Genomic DNA, 24,402 nt, shown 5'->3' on the forward strand with positions numbered 1-24,402 from the left:
GTGATTGCAATTTGGAAACAAGGTCATTTTCAATCATATCACTGAGGAGGTTACAGCATCCGACAATGCTTGAAAATGATCATGAGTCAAAACTGTAATCACAATAAATAACATTTTAACAGCCTAAAGTGGAATGATTTCATTAAAAAACTTGAAGGGATTGTAGAGGGTTTCTGGAGGAACAAGTCTAGGATAGGAACCTGTGTCCAGAAATGTCTTCCAATGATGTTACAAAACATCGAAGCTATAGATATCGGCACCTGGCACTGGGTCATCCCTTCAGCAGCAAATGTGATTTTGTATGTTGAAGCCCCATAGGCAGAATGTCTCACAATGTTGTTTGTTATTCAGTGATCATGACTGATTGCCATAAATGCTAGAGGAGAACATGCATCTAGCTGCTGTATAGACGGGCCTTGTCTCCTACCAATGCAATACTGTTGTCTTTGTGGATGACTGCTTGAGATACGTGTTTCCATCTGCAGTTTATTTTTCTTCTGTACACTAAAAAAACATGGGAGATTTTAGAGAGTTCCAGGAGAAAAATAAACAGCAGATGAAAATCTGTGTCTGAAACCATCACCCACTTAAGCAACAGAGCTCTGTAACATCACTGGATGATGTTTCCAGATACAGGATCATGTCCTTGATTTGCTCCTTAAGACACCCCCCACCCCCCCAAGGTATATTGCAACATTTCTGGGGGGGGGGGTCCAGAAATGTTGAATATAATATGCAGCAAACATGCCTTCCACCGAATGATGGTGTTTTAACCATCAAAACATGTGAAGTTAAATCTTTGTGACTGTTGCAGGATTATGTTTTTTAGTCATCTCAGTCAATAGATGCACTTCTCACAATGAAACCCATAATGGATGAGACTGTTATAGGAATGTAAATGAGAAGACATGAAAATTTATACCTCAGTGAGATGGGATGCAGTCAAACTCTGTCATCAGGTATCAGACACCTTTAGCCTGCTAGAAAGAAAAGGTGGAATCAACGCAAATAAGCCAAACAAACAGAATACAGCTGAGCTGCTGATTATGGGTTTAAGGAGACCAAACATCTAAGGTCATCAGCCCCTTTTCACCCCCCAGGACAGAATCAGTGTACCCCATCTGTCTGCGTCCACAGTAAATTCGACATGTAAGCACGAAAAATGTCTTTAAATTTTGCATAGTGTGTATCTGAGGCATTACATGGGTACCAGCCTGGTATTCACATAGTGGGATTTGGGAAACTGCATAAAAATCACATCCTGGCTGGCCGGCACACCGACCACCACTGTCAATCCACCAGGTGGATTCATACCAGCCCTGGCGCACCTCCCTGTCCTGGAAGTGGGTGCTTTAACACGCACAGCTATCCAGACAGGTATAAATAGCATAAAAGGCTCAAATATTTGAAACCTACTGATAATTTCTGCATGACATGTCATTTATTACAAGTCTGCAACAAAGCTCATGGAGGTCTCCCAATAAAAATCTGAATTGTTTCCATTATATGATTGTTGGTGCTAAGCCGACACAGGCATAGAAGGGTTGCAAAGCTGAACAGAGAAAAAAAACTAAGAAAGAAATATGTGAGAGCTGACTTCTCCCACTACTTGAGTTCCTATCTTCTGCCTATGAGAAGCAGCCTTCCCTAGGCCCATTAGTGTAAATGCCAGTTCTACTGCAGCCTTTCACCCAAGTAGCATAATAGAGAAATGACTGCTACTGAACAAACATTATCACTAATAAATTTTATGCAGTGACAGTACATTTCATTCACACCTGCCACCCATGCAGTTTGCTCACATTTAACACTGGAGTTTTTGCTGCTACTTCACTATGGTATCTCAAATGGCAGCAAGCTTGTGGTGAAGTAAACAATGCTATCTGTCTCAAGACTTGTGATTCTTGCTGATTTTTTATGAGATGCAAAGTGTGGTTGAAATCTGAAAGTGATAACAGTGAGATATTTGGGGAAAATTTGAGTGTCTATTGAAAGGATAGGCCAAAGAGGTATTGGGAATGGCATATTTGTCAAAGTAGACTAGAAACTCAAATCCACCGAGACAGAAATTGAAGCTGCATCTGAGATTGTTTAGGTCCTTCTATCACCCACTAGACTCTTCTCCTGATGTAACCAAAAACTTAAGAGGAAACCTAAGTTCACTTGTATGTTAAGTTCCCCAACCATACTGTAAACCTAAGTTCACTTGTATGTTAAGTTCCCCAACCATACTGTAATGACCAGGGGAGACTTTAATCATCCAACAATCAAAAGGAAAAATTACAGTTTGTTAGTGGTGGCCAAGATAAGACACCACGCGAAACTCTTCTCTGAAAACTACCTGGAACAGATAGTTAGGAACCCCACTCATGATGACAATATATTGGATCTAATGGGAACAATCAAAATAGACCTCTTTGCAGATGTCCACATTGAAACTGAAATCAGTGGCCATGAGACAGTTCTGGCAAGAATGATTATCAAAGTACAAAGGACAACTAAAACAAGCAGAAAGATATTTATGTTCAGTAAAAATCAAACAATGGAAAATCCAGGATGGAATGTAACAATACGAGGGAAGGAAAGTTGCTACACACCATATAGCGGAGATACTGAGCCGCGATAGGCACAATAAAAAGATTCACACAATCATAGCTTTCGGCCATTAAGGCCTTTGTCAGCAGTAGACACACACACACACACACACAAGCACAACTTGCACAAACATCTGCAATCTAAGAGAGCTGAAACTACACTCAAAAAACTCAGTAGAGTCATATCTTAATGAGGAACTTGAAACTTTGAGCACAGGGCAGGAGCCTATAGAGGAAGTATGGCTCAAGTTAAAAAGAATGCACTGACTAGATGTGTACCCCACTAGAACAGTTCTTAATGAGATGGGACTTCAATGGTATACAGTCACTGTAAAGAAACGTCTAAAGAAACAGAGATTACTGCACAATAGGTATAAAACAAAATATAGGGTTATAGGTAGAGAGATGCTGAATGAAACACTTTTGGGTGTCAAGAGAGCAATGTGTGTTGCTTTCAATGACTACCATAGCAGAATATTGTCAAATCGTTTTTCACAAAACCCAAAGAAATTCTGGTCATATTTAGAGGCTGTTAGCGGCATCACAGTTAGTGTCCAGCCTCTAGCAAATGAGAAAACCCAGGAGAATTCCCACATTTTAATCCTCATACCACTGAACAAATGAATGAAATCAATATTAGTATCGGCGGTGTTGAGAAACAGCTGAAATCATTAAAACTTAACAACACTCTAGGGCTCAATGGAATACATATCTTACTGAATTTGCAGTTGAGTTAGCCCCTCTTCTAACTATAATCTATCATAGATCCCTCAATGAAAAAACCATGCCCAGTTCTTGGAAAAAAGCACAGGTCACACCCATCTACAAGAAGGGTAGTAGAAGTGATCCACAAAACTACCATCGAGTATCCCTGACATTGATTTGTTGTAGAACATTAGAACATATTCTGAGCTCAAACATAATGAGGTACCGTGAACAGAATTATCTCCTCAATGCCAATCAGCACAGATTCTGAAAATATCAATCATGTGGTACCCAACTCACACTTTTCTCACATGATATACTGGAACCTTCGGACAAAGGCAGTCAGGAAGATAAAGTATTCCTTGATTTACGAAAGAATTTGACTTAGTACCACACCTACATTTATTATCTAAAGTATGATCATATAGGGTATCTAGCAAAATTTGTGACTGGATTGAGAACTTTTTGGTAGGGAGGACACAGCAAGTTATCTTAGGTGGAGAGGCATTGTGAGATGTAGAAGTAACTTAAGATGTGCCCCAGGGAAGTGTGTTGGGACCCTTGCTGTTCATCTTCTACATTAATGACCTTGGAGACACTATTAAGAATAACTTCAGCCTTTCTGCAGATGATGCAGTTGTCCATACTGAAGTACTGTCTGAAAGAAGTTGCATAAATTATTTAGTCAGACCGTGATAAGATTTCAGAGTAGTGCAAAAATTGGCAACTAGCTTTAAATGTTCAGAAATATAAAACTGTGCACTTCACAAAATGAAGAAACGTAGTACTCTATGATATAATGAGTCACTGTTGTAATTGACCAACTCATACAATTACCTGGGTGTAACACTTTGTAGGGATATGAAATGGAATGATCACATAAGCTCAGTAGTGGGTACATCAAGTGGTAGACTTCATTTTATTGGTAGAATACTTGGGAAGTGCTATCAATCTACAAAGGAAATTACTTACAAATTACTCATGCTCAAGTATCTGGGACCCGTACCAAATAGGACTAAGAGGCGGTATTGAACATATACAGAGAAGGGCAACATAACACAGATTTCTTTAATCCATGGGAGAGTGTCACAGAGATACTGAAGGAAGTGGACTGGCAGAACTTTGAAGATAGATGTAAACTATGGAGCATTCCCATGCTCCATATGTGAATGGAATGAGAAGAAACTGCAATAACTGGTACAATGGGAACATACTCTCTGTCATGCAATGCATGGTGCTTTGCAGAGTATAGATGTAGATGTAGACAGCGGAGGAATCTAGGAAAACAGTGAAGGGGACATGTAATTTATTTGCACTTCCAGAACTACTTTGTTGCTCCCAAGTTTTCGTCGCAGTTAGACTGAACAGTAAGAAATACACATTGGGAAACAAATTGCACGAGATCTGCTTTTTACAGTAGGTGGACATATTGATCACACTTTGTTTAAGGTTACTGTTATTTGATCCACCCACGTAATCTTAAGGATTCTTCTGTAGCACTAGGTTTCTAAAGCTTCTATTCCCTTCCTGTCACAACTGTTTATCATTCATTTTTCACTTTAGTAAAAGTGTAAAGTGTCTTTGGAAAAGAATTCCTAACACATACATTTATATTCGATGTTAACAAATCTTTCTTTTTCAGAAACTGCTTTCTCACTATTGCCAGTCTTGATTATATAGCCTCTCTACTTCAGCCACCATCAGTTATTTTGCTGCCCAAATAACAAAAGTCATAAGTTGCCTTTAGTGTCTCATTTTCTATTGTAACTCTATCTGCATCACCTGGCTTAATTTGATTACATTCTGTTAAGCTTGTTTTACATTTGTTAGTGTTCATCTTATAATTTCATATCAAGTCTGAACTTTCCACCCATTTGCCATCTCTGACGGAATTACAATGTCATCGGCAAACGTGAGAGATATTATGTCTTCTCTTGAACTTGAACTGCCTTACCAAATATCTCATTAGTTTCCTCTAATTTTTGCTCAAAGTACAGATTAAATAATGCCGGGCTACAACCCAGTCTTATTACTTTCTCAAATACTGCTTCCCTTTCATGTCCATCAGCTCTTATAACTGCTGTCTGGTTTCTGTGCAAATTGTAGATAGCTGTATACTCTCTTTATTTCATCCCTGCTACCTTCCAAATTCCAGTCAACACTGTCACATCTTTCTCTAAATCTAAAAACACTATGAATGTAGTTTTCCTTTATTTACTTTTTCATTACTGTGGTGTTCATACATCTCATTGGAACCCAAACTGATATTCTCTGAGGTCAGATTTTACAAGTTTTTCCATTCTTCTGTAACTAATTAGAGTCAGAGTTTTGCAACCATGATTTGTTAAACTGAGAGCGTGGTGACATTTACACCTGTCAGCACGTACCTTCTTTGGTATAGGAATTGCTAAGTTCTTCTTGAAGCCAAGAGTGCTTCAACTGTTTCAGATACAGTACAGCCCCTATTATTCATCACCTTTGGGACCAGGGTGTGGGTTGGAACACAAAAAAGGCCAGATTATCAGAAAGTACATATTTACATTAAAATAAACAATATCTTAACTCAAAAATGATGACTCTACATGTGTGTACAGTAAAAACATTGCAATAAACCACACAAAAGCTGTTATAATTGCAAACAGAAAAAGAGCAATACTGTACAGTATGTATTTACTGTACTGTATTGTGCATATGGTAGATACACTGATAAGCCAAAACATTATGACCACCGAGCGAGGTGGCGCAGTGGTTAGACACTGGACTCGCATTCAGGAGGACGACGGTTCAATCCCGCGTCCGGCCATCCTGATTTAGGTTTTCCGTGATTTCCCTAAATCGCTCCAGGCAAATGCCGGGATGGTTCCTTTCAAAGGGCACAGCCGATTTCCTTCCCCGTCCTTCCCTAATCCGATGAGACCGATGACCTCGCTGTCTGGTCTCCTTCCCCGAAACAACCAACCAACCATTATGATCACTGCCCACTGCAATGTTGGATGCCATCTGGCGGCATTATGGGCGCAGTAACAAAAGTATGTAAGCAGAGCAGACACAATCTGGGGATCACCCTAATGAAGATAAGGGCTGCATATGGGCAAATCATTTGAGATTCGACTGATTTATCGTGTAACCAAAGTTAACAGATTCCTTTTAACACTCATGAGGATGGTCTCACATTTTTCGTTATTTAGGGTCATTTGCCAATTTTCGCACCATACAGACATCTTTCTAAATCATTTTGCAATTTGTTTTGATCTTCTGATGACTTTATTAGTCAATAAACGACAGCATCATCTGCAAACAACCTAAGACGGCTGCTCAGATTGTCCCCCAAATTGTTTAGACAGAAAGGAACAGCAAAGGACCTATAACACTACCTTGGAGAATGCCAGAAATCACTGCTGTTTCACTCAATGACTTTCCATCAGTTACTACGAACTGTGACCTCTCTGACAGGAAATCACGAATCCAGTCACATAACTAAGAAGATATTGCATAAGCAGGCAATTTCACCTCATGCCTCTTGTGTGGTACAGTGTCAAAAGCCTTGCAATTCCAGAAATAAGGAATCAATCTGAAATCCCTTGTCTATAGCACTCAACACTTCATGCAAGTAAAGAGCTAGTTGTGTTTCACAAGAATGACGTTTACTAAATCCATGTTGACTGTGTGTCAGTAGATCATTTTCTTCGAGGTAATTCATAAAGTTCCAACACAATATATGTTCCAAAATCCTGCTGCATATTGACGTTAATAATATGGATCTGTAATTTAGTGGATTACTCCTACTACTTTTCTCGAATACTGGTGTTACCTGTGCAACTTTCAAGTCTTTGGGTATGGATCTTTTGGCAAGCGAACGGTTGTGTATGATTGTTAAGTATGGAGCTCTTGTATCAGCATACTCTGAAAGGAATCTAATTGGTATACAGTCTGAACCAGAAGACTTGCTTTTATTAAGTGATTTAAGTTGCTTCACTACTTTGAGAATGTTTACTTCTACATCACCAAGGATATTTACTTCTGCGTTACTCATGTTGGCAGCTGCTCTCGAATCAGATTTTGGAATATTTACTTCATCTTCTTTTGCGAAAGGATTTCAGAAAGCTGTGTTTGGTACCTCTGCTTTGGCAGCACCCCACGTCCACCCACAAAAATGTTTGCAGTTTAAAATCTGCTTTTGAAATCCCTGTTTAACCATTAAGTAATCTACAGAAATCTTCTAATATCTCCAGAACTCTTCCTCATAAACAACCTTCTTTCATGATTCTTAACTCAAGCATTAGCAATGATTAAATTATACTCCATGCAAAATTATGCCAGATGGGTTTCCCTTTTGTTCTTGTCCTCCAGTACCATCATCTGGGGTAATATTTATATTTTTCAAAGGTTAGTAGAAAAAAAAATTGGAAGGGGTCAATGTTAACCTGTGATGTGGGGTTACACTGACCCCTCAAATTTATTTTATTACAAGCACATGCAGAATAGTCCTGGGATAAATGTTAGTGTAGTGCAGTATGAATATGACTCCATAAAGGGATCTTGATGATCCTCACTGAAAACTGGATGTTTTGTAAAATGTTGATAATCTAGGTATCGCTGAAACATTCATTTCTATGAATGTAATTATCAATCATTAATTAAAACACACTAGAAAAAACTTCTAATTACAAAAAATATTAAACTTCTTTTACTTAAATCCTCCTTGGAAATTTACACGTAATTCTACACCAGTCAGCTTGAAGCTCTGGTGAAGGCAGCTTGCCAATCATGTAACAGAATGAGGCAATGAATATATCATGTTCTCTTGGAACAAAGGTACTTTTAGAGTAACTGGAGCGAATCACCCTTACTTCAGATATCCATTCCTCTGGTTCAAATTTTTGAATAATTTAAACATGGCAACAAATTTGCCTCCCCCTTTTACCTCCAACTACTTTCACCATAATAAAGCCATTTTGAAAAAGGTCCTGACACTCACACTTAGCGAGCAGCAAATCTTCAACAACAGGATCATTTGAAGGATCAAAATCATTTCCATCAGTTTCCATTGCTCTGACAATTTCATTACACCTGGCTCACCTTCTGATGAAGAATTACCACACTTCTGAAAGAGATTTCTCTTGGCCTTTGAGAGGTCTTCATTAGCTGTGGATGATTTGGAAAACTAGGTTGAGGATCGTTTGTATATTTATACCTGCAGGCAATCTGAGCTTTTTATGTAGTGCACATATATTTTCATTTGGTGGCCTTTTGAATGATTTTGGAACAATGTTCAATGCATGAATACCTAAAACAACTTTATCAGGGCTAACAGCAATTTTTGTTCTTTTCATATTTGAATGGGCTATCGGTTTTTCTTTTTGCATAGAGACTTTAAATAAGATTCAGCTACAGCTTCCTTTTTCTCTTCCATGTCCTGTTCACCTTAAAGTTTAGAGAAGACATGTTCACCTTAAACTTTAGAGAAGACATGTTCACCTTAAAGTTTAGAGAAGACAGCTTCTCTTTTGAGTGGGAATATCCCACAAGCCTTGAATGCATTTTGGAGATTTGTCTTCATCCTATCCCCAAGAACAGTAGTTGGTAACTGGCGGACCATGGAAAGTCTGGACCATGGAAGGTCAAAAACTAGCCTGCCAAAATATTTTGAAAGTATAAATTATGTACTCAAACTATTTTAAAAAAGATATTTTTCTGTAGTTCACAATTTGTTTGAGTGCCACCTTTATAATATATTTTTCTGTAGATCACAATTCGTTGGAGCACCACCTTTATAATTTTTTGTGGTAGTTTTACAATTAACTGCTGAAGAATTAAAATTCTTAATGGTTATATGTAGGTAGATTAAATACAAAGTTGATATGCAGTGAGATGCAGGAGAGTGCACTGAACAATGGTAGTGGATGGGAGCAAGCTGGCCAACTGGCACAGCATGTTATGTCAACCCATGTAAAAGCTCTGTACACACAAATTGCAGCACAAGAATTTTATTTAATGAACAAGGAAATTTTATAAATTGATTTCAGACTCTAACAACCTCTGAAACCTCTAATAAATTGGGGAAGGCATATTCATTTAAACAAATTTTTTGTGCTTGTAACTTGAACTATAGCTTAAAGCTACTTTATGAAACTGCACTATAGGTGGCAGCGATCTCTGACAATGAAGCAACTCCTTTGCAGTGCAGCTCCTTTGCAATGCAGCTTCTTGGATGTGTGGCAGCATACACTTTGACATGGAAGTAGCTCCTTTGCAGTGCATCAGCACGTGCTGTGTGCTGGACACTGGTATTTTTATAAGGAACAAATCTAAACAAAGTACACATATTTTATTGCCACTTTGTCAGTAGTTGTTGCAATCTCACACAGAGTGTTTCATTATTATTGAGGCTTATTAACATTTCTTTTGCATCAATATGGATCCTAAAAAGCATAAAGCTGGAAGTGAAAATAGCAACTTTTTGACTGAGTGGACTGAACAATATTGTTTTACACTGCCTGATAGGCCTGGGACTGTTTCAGTTTGCCTTGTATGCAACAGAACTGTCACTCTCGTTAAAGTGCCAAATTTAAAGTGATACTGTGAAACAACTCACCAGCAGTTCCATAAAAATTTTCCTCTGAGTAGTAAAGGTTGTAAGAAAAACTCCAGGCATATCTAGCTTCCTACAAAAAAAGCACACCCTTTCTAGTTCTCTCTATGAGCTAAATTCAGGGTATTCCATTGTCAGCAAGAATTAATACAAGAAGAACCGAAATTTTTGCTGCTGACGATAAAAGTAGTTTGCTTGAATTTCTGCAGAAGGGACCTTGCTACATCATAGCATTAGGTGAACATGCAACATTGTTGATGAAGAACAAACATCTATTTTCATGTGATTTTTGGATGTTTGAAAGAAAAGAATTTCGGGAAGAATTGCTAAAAATATTGCCACTGAAAGGCAAAACTTGCAGAGAAGATATCTTCAAGACTTTTGAAGACTTAATGACGAAATCAAATATTAGTTATGATAAAATGATGTTGCTTTCACCTGACAGGGCCCCAGTGGTGACGTTTGCCTGCTTTATTTCTTCATTGATAGTCCTCAGTGTTGAGGTGCTGCATTGTTATACTGGCTGAAAAATGAGGGATGGAAGTACAACACTGACTGCTGTAAATGATGTAGCCAACAGTTGCACAGTTGTGTTTCAGTTCTTTACTTTCACTGTTCCCAACCCTCCATCATTACACAGTTCACTATTGGTAAATGTTAAGTCTCATTAATAGGTTGCAGGCAAATATCAGCATACTGCTACAATAGTTTTCTGTTGAACATCTATGAGCAGTGAAAACCTAATGACACAGTTCACAGTTCTTGCAGAATAATAAGATGTGTGACACTATTTCTCAAATAAATTTAACACACACTGTCATTGTTTTAACCCACAGCCTATTTGCGTTACACTAATTCTACTGTTAAGTTGATGCATTGTTGTTACTTGTAACAGTACATAATTTCTCTCTGAAAATCGGCCATGGACTGGCTGTCTCGAAACCAAAAATGGTGATAATAGGCACTGAAATACAATGTTCAGTGTTTAATTTACAGAAATTACAATTACAAAATAATTCATTCAATTAACTGAATCCCTCAAAAAATTCCATCTTTTTAACAGTTTCTTCTACCACAAAGGTTAGGCCGAATTATTTGTTTAAATAATGAAATTAACAGATATAGTTACACAAACCATGATTTTGACAAATGTAGTAATTACTTTGGAACTAATTAACCCTTTGAGTACTGCAGATGTGATATGCCGCGGCACTCCACCTGGCCGCGGGGCCTGTGGACGCTGTTTGCCGCTGACGTGGGCTTTCCCCTTGGGCCCTGCAGATGGCATTCACTGCACGGCCTAGCCAGTACCTGAGTCCTAATGACGGCTTATACCGCAGCCGGTTCCACTGCCTGTGGGCCTGCGGATGTCAGTAGCCACTCAGGGCTGCATGCCGGCCTGTCGCAAGTTCTTTTGTGCCGTGCACTCCCTGGGATGGATGTACCCTATGCACTGTTCTGTGCCGCTGTCCCTGCTATCTGGGAAACACTCTGCAATGGATTTTGCAGCTCCTGTTCGACATTCATGCTAGCTGGTTCATGTGATCTTCTGCATTCTGCTTTTGTGGTGTCTTTTAGCCAAGTGCTGTTTCATCAGGATTTTTAGAGTTCTGTCATTTTTGAGTTCCACAGACAAATGGCACAATGGAGTCGTTACACTGATGAAGACATACTGGGGATATTGACAAGGAGTGACAGTGACAGGGAGTGTGGCATCTTCAATGAATGTAGTGATGATGAAGGTTCATCAGAAGAATGTTGTAGTAATACACCTCCACGTACTTCACCTAGTAGAGCTTGCCAGAACAGTTGTTCTTCAGATTCTGAAAGTGAAGACGAATCAATCCGTAAAAGGCCATGTCATAGTGAGAATGAGAAATTTGATTGGCAAAAACGTGACTTCAGTCCAGCACTTCATGCATTTGATGACTCATCTTCAGGACATAATTGCCAGCTAGTGCCTGATTCAAGCATTCTATCCTTTTTCATGTTATTTCTATCAGAAGATCTGTTGAAATTTATAGCACTTGAAATGAACCAATTTTTAACTTTCGCCATGGAAAATACATTGGAATCAGTTCATTCTTGACTATCCACCTGGAAAGGTTTGGACGAAATGTATAGCTTCATTGGTATTTGACTTCTCATAGCTCGTGTTAAAAAGTTGAAAACAAAGGAATATTGGTCCTGAGATGTACTTCGAAGTACTCCAATTTTTGGCGAAGTTGTGTCTCGGGACCATTTTATGTTACTTTTGAGAATGTTGCATTTTAGCCAATCGTGGAGATGACAGTTTGTTTAAAATTAGGAAAATAATTGATACAATTTGTGTGCCGTTCCACAGTTCATTTAATCCATACAGAAGACTCTGTCTCGATGAAAGCCTATTATTGTTTAAAGGTCACTTATCTTTTAAACAATACATTCCTTCAAAATGAAGTAGATTTGGAATCAAGGCATTCTTGTTGTGCGACTGTAAAACTGGATACGTATTAGATTTCATTGTATACGCAGGCAGAACAGCAGAATTTGAAGTCCATAATTTGGGGAAATATGGTGATATTGTGGCAACACTAATGAAGCCATACCTTGAACATGGACAAACCCTGTATGTCGACAATTGGTATACAAGTCCAACCTTGATCCTCTAGCTTCACAACCAGACAACAGCAGCATCCGGTACTGTACATAGGAACAGGTGCAACTTTCCAAAGCTACAAAAGTAACTGAAACAAGGAGAAGTTGAGTTTATGTCAACTGACGCAATACTTGCCATCAAGTGGTGCGACAAGAGAGAAGTGTTCATGCTGACTACCTGCAACACTATATAAATGCGTGACATGGGAAAGACAAACAGGATGACTGGCGAAAAAGTAATGAAGTCGCAATGTGTTGTTGATTACAACGCAAATATGGGAGCAGTAGACCACTCCAACATGCTGTTAAGCTCTGTTGCATCTGTGCGTAAATCTGTTAAATGGTACAAAAAGTTTTTTCTTTTTTTTTCATGTTGTGGGCCTTTGTGTTTTGAATGCTCACACTCTTCACAGATCGGTGACGGGGCGCAAAATATCATTAGCAGATTTTCATTTATGTCTGGTACAAGAACTTGTGGCAAAATTTGCTACAGAACGGAGAAGAGATAGGAAAGGATGACACTCGACGAGAATCCTCTTTGCTTTACTGGGAGGCACTTTCCACGTGTCATTCCAAGTGACCAGTCCAAGAAACTCAGACTATGGCGTAGATGTGCAGTCTGCTCGAAACAGAATGTGCATCAAGAAACGGAATATGAATGCAAAACATGCAATGTACCTTTGTGCGTTGAACCATGTTTTGAAACATACCACACAAGGAAGAACTTTTAGCCAAGTTGCTACAGCTGGAAGATGAAATGAAGCCGTTACTTCTGAAAAAATTACTTAAAAATTAAAAAAAAAATAAAATAGTTACAAAAATTTAAAAAAATATATATTTTTAACTTCACCATTGCCGGTCCAAAGCCTGGATGAGAAAGAAGGATGGGAAACATAACTGTGCAAAAAGGAAAAAAAGAAAAAATAAATAAATCACCGAATTATCTGAGCTTGAAGAGCCTCTCCATATGAATTACTTTGCTGAGAAATAGCTTATGTACAAAAATGTGAAATATCTAGTCTGTGCTGACAAACACAGACTGGATGCTTCAAATGTTCATACATAAGGTGCAAAAATAAAAACTTAGTACAAATTTATATATTCTTCCATAACTTCTTGGTAGAAGATAAACCTTAAACTTAGTGCAAATATCATTAATTAAACAAAAATGTCTAGCATTATTATTACTACAAAATTGTAGCCTGGGTTGCGGTAAAAGATATTTATTTAAACAGCGACTAGTTTTGGGCGAAGCCAATTTTCAAACCATCATGTAAAACAAAGACTGTGACAACCACATTATAGCTGTTAATAAAACCATACCAGATGGATCGCTATCGATATTCTATGGTTTTATTAACAGCTATAATGTGTTTGTCACATTCCTTTTTGACATGGTTGTTTGAAAATGGGCTTTGCCCGAAACTAGTCGCCGCTTAAATAAATATCTTTTACCCCAAACCACACTACAATTTTCTACTAATATTCAATAACAGGTTGTTGTCCTATCTGTTCCAGGATACTGGATTTGTGAAAAAATTCTAGGCCTACACTTGGAAAGGGCGTCTCGGCACATGTTGGTCAGTTGCACACACTCTCCCGTTTCTGAAGCACAAAAGGTCATTAGGAATTAAAGGTGACATTTAGTAAGGTAGTTTAGAAACTTGAGTATTTCCTTATCTAATTCTTAAACAAAAGTTATAAATCATTGTTTATTTCTATTGTACAATAACAACTGCGTCCCATATAAAAAGAATTCAGAAATGTTGAATTTTTGATTTTGAAGTTTCCTTGGGGATAATTTATTGGGCTAATGCTCTCAAAATATAGCGATTAGCTTCAAAAGTGTGTCTCAGTGTCCAGACAGTTGTTTGCAGGCAAGTTATTGTGCTAGTACAGAAGAACGTCAATGTTTGGTCGTTACGGATTCTACAGCATTTACATCATAAGTTGCGTACAAAAATCTGATAATTAAGTGTCAGTATGACAAATAAAACACAGATGCATACTGAGATCTTATGACAATTCTCAAGAACTAATTGCAAATGAAAGAAAGCCTTTGATGAGGAGTTAAATGTTAGCAGCATAAGCAGTTTCAGTGTACAGTAGATCTATAGAGCAATTCATCTCCAGATTCAAAGTTATGGAATAAGTATCCAGATATCCTACATTTATTTTTAAGATCGGCAATCACACTAACTGCAAGACTGTCACAACTGCCGTGGTTCCAGAAATACTCAGGCCCGGGCGAGGACGGCCGAGCGGAGAGCTCAGGCACACAAAATAGTGTGCGGAAGTGGCTGCCAGTGCAGGTACATGGATTAGGTGGCCCCAAGGGCAGGCTTGATACGGCCAGCCACATGCACCGGTGCAGCACTCAAAGGGTTAAGGGTTAAAGGCTGGCTTTGCTAATATATTTTCGAATGGAGTCAAATAAATACTTTGAGAATCCTAGTAGTTCTTCTTACGCATGTTTATAATTAATACACAATTTATATTTGTTTATAAGACAACAATAGAATTTAAGTCATGAAACAATTATTGATTTCACCCTATAACAAAAGATATTAGCTAGGAATAGTCCGAATAAATTAGGAAATTTAAGTACATACACAAAACTAAACACAAAGTTAGATCTGGTATTATATTCTTTAAGACTGAGGGCCAACCTTTCTCTTTTATGGAAATGCAAATTATACTCATGCATGTTAATGGTAAGCAGGAAAAAATGTAAATAAAATGAATTTAAGGAGGCAGAGGGAAAACAAGAGAGGAAGCTTGCATCGTCGCACAGTGGTGATCAGCAAGGAAAAGGAACTAGTAAAGATAATCAAAGGTATGAATGCTGGGCTAATATCTTATCAGTGCATAATCCAACAGGCAGCCCTTTGTGGAAAACTTAGCATGATTCTGAAAGAACTAATGGACAAGTTGTTCAAGTTAATTAATTTTATAATGTCCCATTCTACTCTTCAGCATAGGCTGTTCAAAGAGTTTCTTTCAGAGTGTTATTCAGTGTATTCTGATTTACTGCAGCACAACAATGTTTATTGGCTATGTAAAGGTAAGGCGACTGAAAATTTTTGGTAAATAAACGAAGAAGTAACATATGTTTTAGAAAACTTGGATTCACAAGACACAAGAAACCTTTTGGAGTTCCTAGCAAATGAATGCAGTAAGCTAGCTATGGCTTTTTAAAAGACATTCTGAAACATTAAAATGCACTCAATACCAAGCTACAAGGAAATGGGAAGTTAATATGTGATCTGATACAAAGTGTGTCTTCTTTTCGTTGCAAGCTGGATATCTTTGAAAAATACATTGCAAGCCAAGAATTTTTTCACTTTCCAAAAATTTTTGAATGTAAAAATAGTTCTGAAATAGACATTCCAGTATTCTCAAACTTCATGTTAGACGAATTTGCATCAATATTCCAATGATTTTTCAGAGACAGACACACTATCACGTTTCTTAAAATCACCTTTTGAAGTTTCTCCAGCAGCAGAATGAACAGATGCAGCTGCTCAGTTGTTCTGCCTTTCAAAGTCTTTACTTCTTTACTCCAGATGGAGATAACAGACTTGCAGGAAGACATTTCCTTACCAGTGTATAAAACTGGATCCACTGAAGAATTTTTGAGTAAACGTGTGCCATAAAAATATGAAAATTTAAAAAAAACAGTCATATTACTGGCTACTTTGTTTGGCTTCACATATATTTGTGAAATTTCATTTTCAAAAATGAATTTTTTGCCAAACAAATATCGCTCAATATTAATGGTCATCCAACTTGAAGACACTATTTTCATAAGCTGCTCATCACATGAACCTAACTTTAAGAAACTGGCTCAAGACTGCAAATGTAATTTCTCCCATTGATTTTTAATACAAATATTCCTACCTATCATATTTCAAATTTTTTGAGTGAAAATTTAAACAAAAAAATAGGGAACAATGTAAGATTTTTTCTGGATTTTTAGTACAAAAGTGCCTATCTATTGAGTTTCATATTAGTTTAGAGTAAAAATTAAAATAAAAATTAGTAAGAAATGTCAGATTTTATTTCTGGATTTTAAATACAAAAATGCCTGTCTATTGTGATTCTTACTATTTTGTGAGCGAAAATTAAAATACAAAATTAGTGACGTCTATGAGGTTTTTCTTCTGGGACTCGATAGAAATTTTCAAAAGTATCCGCATCTCATCTAAAATTACTTGATGACTCCTGCCGTACACTATTTGTGAGCTCATTAAGAAGGGTTGGAAACATTGCCTTTGATACAGTTGAGAACTGTTGATCGCTCATTTTGAAATCTGTTAGTATGTTCCTCCCGCGAGTTTTCAAGGGATGAAAAAATCCACATCCATAGGTCACGTTAAGTGAGTTGTGTAGGCTGAAACACTCAGAAACTTTGTAATTTTCTTCACATGGCTGAATCACTCAGAAACTTTGTAATTTTCTTCACATGGCTGAAACACTCAGAAACTTTGTAATTTTCTTCACATAACCGAATAACCTCACTTGTGACATGTGAACTTAGGTTTTCTCCTATCATTGTCTTTGTTCCAGACAGGTTTGTAGCATGAGGAAGCAGCAGCACTTTTTTAAACCAGTCTGTAAATACTACACTGCCAAACCAACCATGCTGAGTTCTGTTGTAGAGTGTTCTGACTCTTCAGCACCATTCACTGCAACAGGGCGCACCCTTTGGTCCTCCCTCCCTGAGTCCAAATATCATATAAGTTTTCACTTTTATGAACAATATAAATGAGCAACAAAACATCAGAAGCACACTCACACATTATAATAGTTGTGAATGATTTAATATGGTTGAGAACACAGTCAGAATACTTACCCCGATGAAAAAAAGTCAGGGCACCAATTTTAACCTCTTTTAAAGAAAGGTGTATTTTTTGTTGTTAAAATTGTTAGTACTGCTAAAAGATCAGACAGCTTCATTAAAATATGTGAATTTGAACATATAAGAACCTAATGATGGTAGGATTAACCATTTCTTCTGGACCAAGAAAATTTTTCCTAATTTAATTTTTAAGCAGGTATGTAGGGATTGGACAACCTTTTTAACTATAGATTTTTTTTTTAATTTTATTTTAAATTGTGTAAATTCAAATCAACAACTCCCATTGTGTTATTTACTATTTATTGTTATCAAGAAGAAGTTTATCCAGAAATGGGAAGAAAAGGGTGAAACTGGCTGGGGGTCAATGTTACCCCCAGCAGAAAAGAATTACCCCTGTTGACAGTACATGTTCTCCTTCTGTTTTTCCTTCCCATCATTTTCCTACTACTGAATTCTGGACCCGCGTCACAATTAAATCCTCATTCCCTTAATTATCCGAATAATTTTTTTTATCTCATCATACATTCTTTCAATCTGTCCATCATCTGCAAAGCTGGTTGGCTTTGCATGTATCTTGACTACAATAATGCATGTACTAAGCTGTTCACAGCAACCTACCTGCATTCCAATTTTCTTATCCACTATTAGCCCTATTCCTTATCACACCCATTTGATTTTGTGTCGATAACCCTGTATTGACCTGACCACAAGTGTGGTTCCTCCTTCCACCAATTCTACCTAATTTCCACTATACCAAACTTCAACCTACCCATCTCTCTTTGTAAATAGTCTTAATCTGCTTGGTAACAGATCTGACCTGACTTTATATGCTATGATGTGTAGGTGCCAATTTTGTTTCTCCTGGTGACATCCTCCTCAGTCGTGTTTATCCAGAGATCTGAATGGGGAACAATTTTCATACAGAATATTGACTCAAGAGGATGCCATCATCATTAAACCATGTAGAAGAGCTGCATGTCCATGGTAATTATTTAACAGCTGTAGTTTCCCTTCGTTTTCAGCCATTTGCAGTACCAACATTGCAAAACCATTTTGGTAATGTTGCAAGGTCAGATCAGTCAGTCATCCAGACTGTTGACCCTGCTGCCTCTTTTCAGGAAGCGTAGATTTGTCTGGCCTCTCCAGAGACATTCCCACCAAGCGAGGTGGTGCAGTGGTTAGCACACTGGACTCGCATTCGGGAGGATAATGGTTCAAACCCGCATCCAGCCATACTGACATAGGTTTTCCGTGATTTCACTAAATTGCTTCAGGCAAATGTCAGGATGGTTACTTCGAAAGGGCATAGCCGACCTCCTTTCCCATTCTTCCCTAATCTGATGGGACTGATGACCTCGCTGTTTGGTCCCCCCTCTCAAATCAATCAACCAACCAACCAACAGATACTCCTCTGGTATGGTTGCACCTGCAGTATGGGAATCTGCATCACAGAGATATGGAAGCCATCCCACCACACCAGAGTCCATTGTCTTTGGGGGTAGTTAATAGAGATGAAATGTGGCTCATAAACATACCACCAAATGTCAAGTAAAAAATATTGACAGCATTTATCCAAAAACATCTGCCACTTTCAAAACAAAAGAATTAGTTCTAAAGTGATGATCATACCTATGATTTTCATCACAAAAAAATTTGTTACTAATAGGCAAACAGAGAATTTCATTAGTAAAATGAGATGCAAATCATATGATATGATATATTGGTTGCACCTTGAAGTGGAAACTCTACAACTCAGTATCAAACATCTAGGAAATAGAGATCAGTTCTCAAATAAAATAGAAAATATTATCGGTATCATTCCAAAGCAGCAGAGCAAATGCTAAATTGAGACTGTCAAAAGAGGCAATGAACTGTATGATATGATTAGTAACTACACAATAATGAATAAACTATCTTTTAGATGTGTGAATCATTTAAATGAATTACCTAAATTATGTTTGTATTCCATAAATAAGTAAAAGAGAATTTAAAAGTTTTGCATAAATGAACTGGAAAAGTTTAATCCTTCTTTGATAAGTAGCTTTGTCACAATTGTGAGGCTGATAGTTGTTAGTAAGAGCTATGATGCTATAGATGCATGTCTCCAAACAGAAGTTCACATTAAGCTTTCAATATTTTGCAAATAATGTTAACTGATAAAGCAGCTACTTCTGTGCTCAGGTTAGCATCAAGAAAAGCAAAAGTTTGTTGCAGAACTTATGCAACAATTGGCTAAAATCATTTATAGCCTGCATTTACCCCTACCAACTAAGAGTGCTGTACACTGGAGTGACAAAAGTCATGGGATACCTCCTAACATTGTGTCCGGCATCCTTTTCCCAAGTGTAGTGCAGCACATCGATGTGGTAAGGACACAACAAGTTGCTGGAAGTCCCCTGCAGAAATACTGAGCCATGCTGCCTCTATAGCCATCTATAATTGTGAAAGTGTTGCCGGTATAGGATTTCCTCTGAATTATGTCCCATAAATTTTCAATGGCTGGCCAAATCATTTGACCGAACTATCCAGAATGTTCATAAAATGAATCACGGACAATTGTGGCCTGGCGACATGGCACATTGTCATCCACAAAAATTGCATCATTGTTTGGGAACATGAAGTCCATGTATGGCTGCAAATAGTCTTGAAGTCACTGAACTTAACCATTTCCTGTCAATGAACTGTTCAGTTGGACCAGAGGATCCAGTCCATTACCTGTAAACACAACCCACACCATTATGGAGCCACCATCAGCCTGCACAATGTGTTGTTGATAACTTGGGTCCAGGGCTTCATGGGACCTGCACCACATTCAAATATTATCACCAGCTCTTATCAATTGAAAATGGGACTCATCTGACCAGACCGTAATTTTACAGACATCTAGGGACCAGCTGATATGGTCACGAGCCCAGGAGGCACTGAAGGTGACGTCATGCTGTTAGCAAAGGCACTTGCATCAGTTGTCTGCTGCCATAGTCCACTGACACCCAACTTCCTCACACTGTCCTAATGGATACATTCATTGTACATCCTACATTGATTTCTGTGGTTATTTCATGCAGGACTGCCTGTCTACTAGCACTGACAACTATGCAAACATCACTGCTCTCAGTCGTTAAGTGAAGGCTGTCACCGACTGCATGGTGAGAGGTAATGCCTGAAACTTCTTACTCTCAGCACACTGTTGACACTGTGGATTGTAGAATATTGAATTCCCTTACGATTTCCAAAATGATGTCCCATGTGTCTAGCTCCAACAACCATTCCGCGTTTGAAGTCTGTTAATTCCTGTCATGTGACCATAATCACATCCGAAACCCTTTCACAAGAACTGCATGAGTACAAATGACAGCTCTTCCAGTACAATGCCCTTTCATACCTTCTGTATGTGATACTACCACCATCTGCATGTGTGCGTATCAATGCCTCATGACTTTTATCATCTCAGGGTATATGTTCACGTTTTACATGTTATATAAAGACATCATGAAAAGTGAATCCTAAAATTAAAACATTATTTGATTACCAACAGTACTTACCATCATCTTTGTATCCATTTCCTCCTTCCAGGAACTTCCCACACCAACCAGATGCACATGGTACCGCTTCTACACCACGTTCATTTTCCACCTGTGTGGCATTAAACTTGAATGGATCCTTACAAGAGCCCAGTTCACCTCTCGAACGACACGCGAAGCATCTTCTGAGAAGACCTGTAGACCAGATATTAAAAATGGTTCACAAAGAAAATGATGTAACTTGACTCCTTCAGCAGAAGTTAATTTTGCTCACATACACAAGAGCTAAAAATTTAAAATTTATCGGTTAACATTATATCGCCACATTCTTTTAGCACACTTCCTAAAGAGTTACACTGTGTTGATCACCAGTGTTTTCAGCGCTGTCGCTAGGTTTGCTTCAGGTATAATCACTATAACTTCACAGTTTCACTCTGCAAATCACCGCTAAATAAATGAAGGAGAGCAGCTGTTTCTTTGTAATTGCTTTCACACATTCTTCAGATATATTTGCTGCTATAACATGATAAAAAAACACTACCAGAGAAAAAATTACAACCTCATCAGAAATTCAGCATATAGCAAGAAAGAATGTACACAGTCTGACAAGAAAGGTGAAGCACCCAGAAGGGAAAGGAAGTAATATGAAACCACGGTTTCAAAGAGAATTTGATGTTATGTCAGTGATAACACTATCGAGTCAAATTTATAAAGAACGTTGCAGTTTTAGCCCACTTAATACGACGCTGCACCCCCACCCTCCTTACCTGGATGCATTCACTGACTCGGGTGGGAATGGTGTCATAAAGCCATTGCATCCTCTCCTGAGGCAATCTGGCCCACAGCTGTTGTAATTGAGCCTCATTATCCTGGGTACTGTCGCTGGGGCAGAATTGACATCTGAGCTGATGCCACACATGTCCTATCAGAGACAGATGTTGGGATGTCACTGGTCGCAGGGGTACCTCAACATCACACAGACTGTCCATGCTGAATATCCGTGACATACCGTTGTACCATCAAAGTTCACTTAATTACTACTACCCAAGTGGCTCTCCACACTGTGATTCAAAAGTCACTATCAGTCTCGACAATGAGATCATCTCGGTAGGGCAGAACTGCAGTCATCACTGAAACAATGAAATGCCATTCATTAGCTGTACATGTTTCATGAGCGTGGCACCACTCCAAATGCAGCCAATTGTGCTGTGGTGTTAATGGAGGCCCAAGCATGGGACAGTAATTTCCTAGCCTGCTGTGGCTAGTTGCCTACCGATGGTGTTGGGACTGACAGAATTTTGCAGGGAGTCCACTACTTGTCTTGGAGGGTGGGCCCAGATGTGAACGGACTACACAACACGGCAGTCCTCCAACATCTACATCTACATCTATAGTCTGCAAACCACCATGAGTTGCATGGCAGAGGGTACATCCCATTGTACCAGTTATTAGGGGGTCTTCCTATTCGATTCCCTTATGGAGCACGAGAAGAATGATTGATTGAACGGCTTTGTGCATGAAGTAATTATTCTGATCTTATCTTAATTATCCCTATGTGAGTGATACATACAGGATTTTGTATATTCAAAGAGTCATCACTGAAAGCTGTTTCCTGAAACTTTGTTAATAGACTTTCTAAGGATAGTTTATGTCTGTCTTCCAGAGTCTTCCAATTCAGTTCCTTGAGTATCTCTGTGACACTCACCCATGGATCAAACAATTCTGTGATCATTTGTGCTGCCCTTCTCTTTATATATTCAATATCCCCTCTTAGTCCTATTTGGTAAGTGTCCGGCACACTTGAGCAATATTCTAAAAATGGTTGCACAGGTGATTTGTAAACAACCTCCTTCATAGACTGATTGCACTTCCCCACTATTCTACTAATAAACCAAAGTCTACTGCCTCCTTTACCCACAACTAAGCCCATGTGATCATTTCATTTTACACAACTGTAAAATGTTACACCCAGGTATTTGTATAAGTTGGTCGATTCCAACAGTGACTCATTGATATTATATTCATACAATAGTACATTTTTTTCATTTTGTGAAGAGCACAATTTTACATTTCTGAAAATTTAAAGCCAGTTGGCAATCTTTGCACCACGTGAAATCTCATCAAGAACTGACTAATATTTATGTAGCTTCTTTCAGATGTTACTTTATCATAAATAAATGCATTATCTGCAAAAAGTCTATTAATATTGTCTGCAAGGTCATTAATATACAACATGAACAGCAAGAGTCCCAACACACTTCTACATCTGACAATGACACTCCATCCAGGACAGCATGTTGAGTCGTCCCTACGAAAAAGTCCTCAATCCAGTCACAAATTTAACTTCATATCCCATATAGTGTACTTTTAACAATATGTATAGGTGTGGCACTGAGTCTTCTTGAACATAAAGAAATACTGTATCTACCTGACTGCCTTGATCCATAGCTTTCAGCGTATCATGTGAGAAAACTGCAAATTGGGTTTCACATGATCAATGTTTTCGGAATCATGCTGATTGGCATTGAGGAAGTCATTCTGTTCAGGATACGACATTATGTTTCAGCTCAGAATATGTTCTAAGATTTTACAACAAATTGGTATCAAAGAAACTGGATGCTAGTTTTGTGGATATTTCTACTACCCTTCTTGTTAATGTGTGGAGCTGTGCTTTGTTTTCCAAGAGCTGGACAAGGCTTTTGTTCAAGGGATCTATGATAGGTTATAGTTAGAAGAGGGGCAAACTCAGCCTCATATTCAGTATAGAATCTGACAGGGATTCCATCAGGCCCTGGAGATTTGTTCAGTTTTAACGATTTTAGCTGTTTCTCAACATCATTCATCTTTTCAGTGGTACAAAGATTACATTGGGGCATTTCTCCTGAGTTTTCCTTTATAATGGAGCATTTGAAAATGGAGTCAAACATTTTCTCCCTTGCTAGGGATGGGACACTAACTTTGGTGCCACTAACAGCCTTCACATATGACCAGAATTTCTTTTGGTTTTGTGAAATATCATTTGACAATATTCAGCTATGGTAGTCTCTGAAGCTCTTTGTGGTGGTCAAACATTGTCAAAAATATGCCCACCTGCCTATTTCCATGCAACAGCGGGCCACTGTCATATCTGGTTATGCACAATTCAACCAGTCACCCAAATGGAAAACCACACTGACACCCCTTTCAAACTCTGTTATGTGCTGATAATGTTGTCTCAGATGAGTACATGACATCTCTGTGTCCTTCATAGTGATCACACAACATCAGACTGTTCACACCCCATATGAAGTCTACCAGGCCTGGTAGCAACACTAAACATGAACAATACTACAGCACTCTGATGGCAATTCTACTTGTCACAGAGAATTGTAACTCTAGTTATTAATATACATGCTCCTGGTGTGTATCGTATGAAGCTACACTGACATCTGACCATGTCTTCCAGATACTTTCTCTTTATTTGGCAGGCAGTATATATTGCATATGACTTCT

The 24,402-nt window shown here is 38.3% G+C and overlaps 1 protein-coding gene across 1 annotated transcript in view; it reads right to left on the reverse strand.

Annotated features, from left to right (window-relative positions):
- Positions 1-24,402, reverse strand: part of LOC124605564 — a 47,256-nt gene that overhangs the window by 3,002 nt on the left and 19,852 nt on the right. Inside the window, exon 2 of the mRNA XM_047137337.1 lies at positions 20,932-21,105. Coding sequence (XP_046993293.1) covers positions 20,932-21,105 — 174 coding nt within the window. The remainder of the gene's footprint in view (positions 1-20,931; positions 21,106-24,402) is intronic.

This window comes from Schistocerca americana, chromosome 3 (assembly GCF_021461395.2).
Source record: "Schistocerca americana isolate TAMUIC-IGC-003095 chromosome 3, iqSchAmer2.1, whole genome shotgun sequence".
NCBI classification, from domain to species: Eukaryota; Metazoa; Arthropoda; class Insecta; order Orthoptera; family Acrididae; genus Schistocerca; species Schistocerca americana.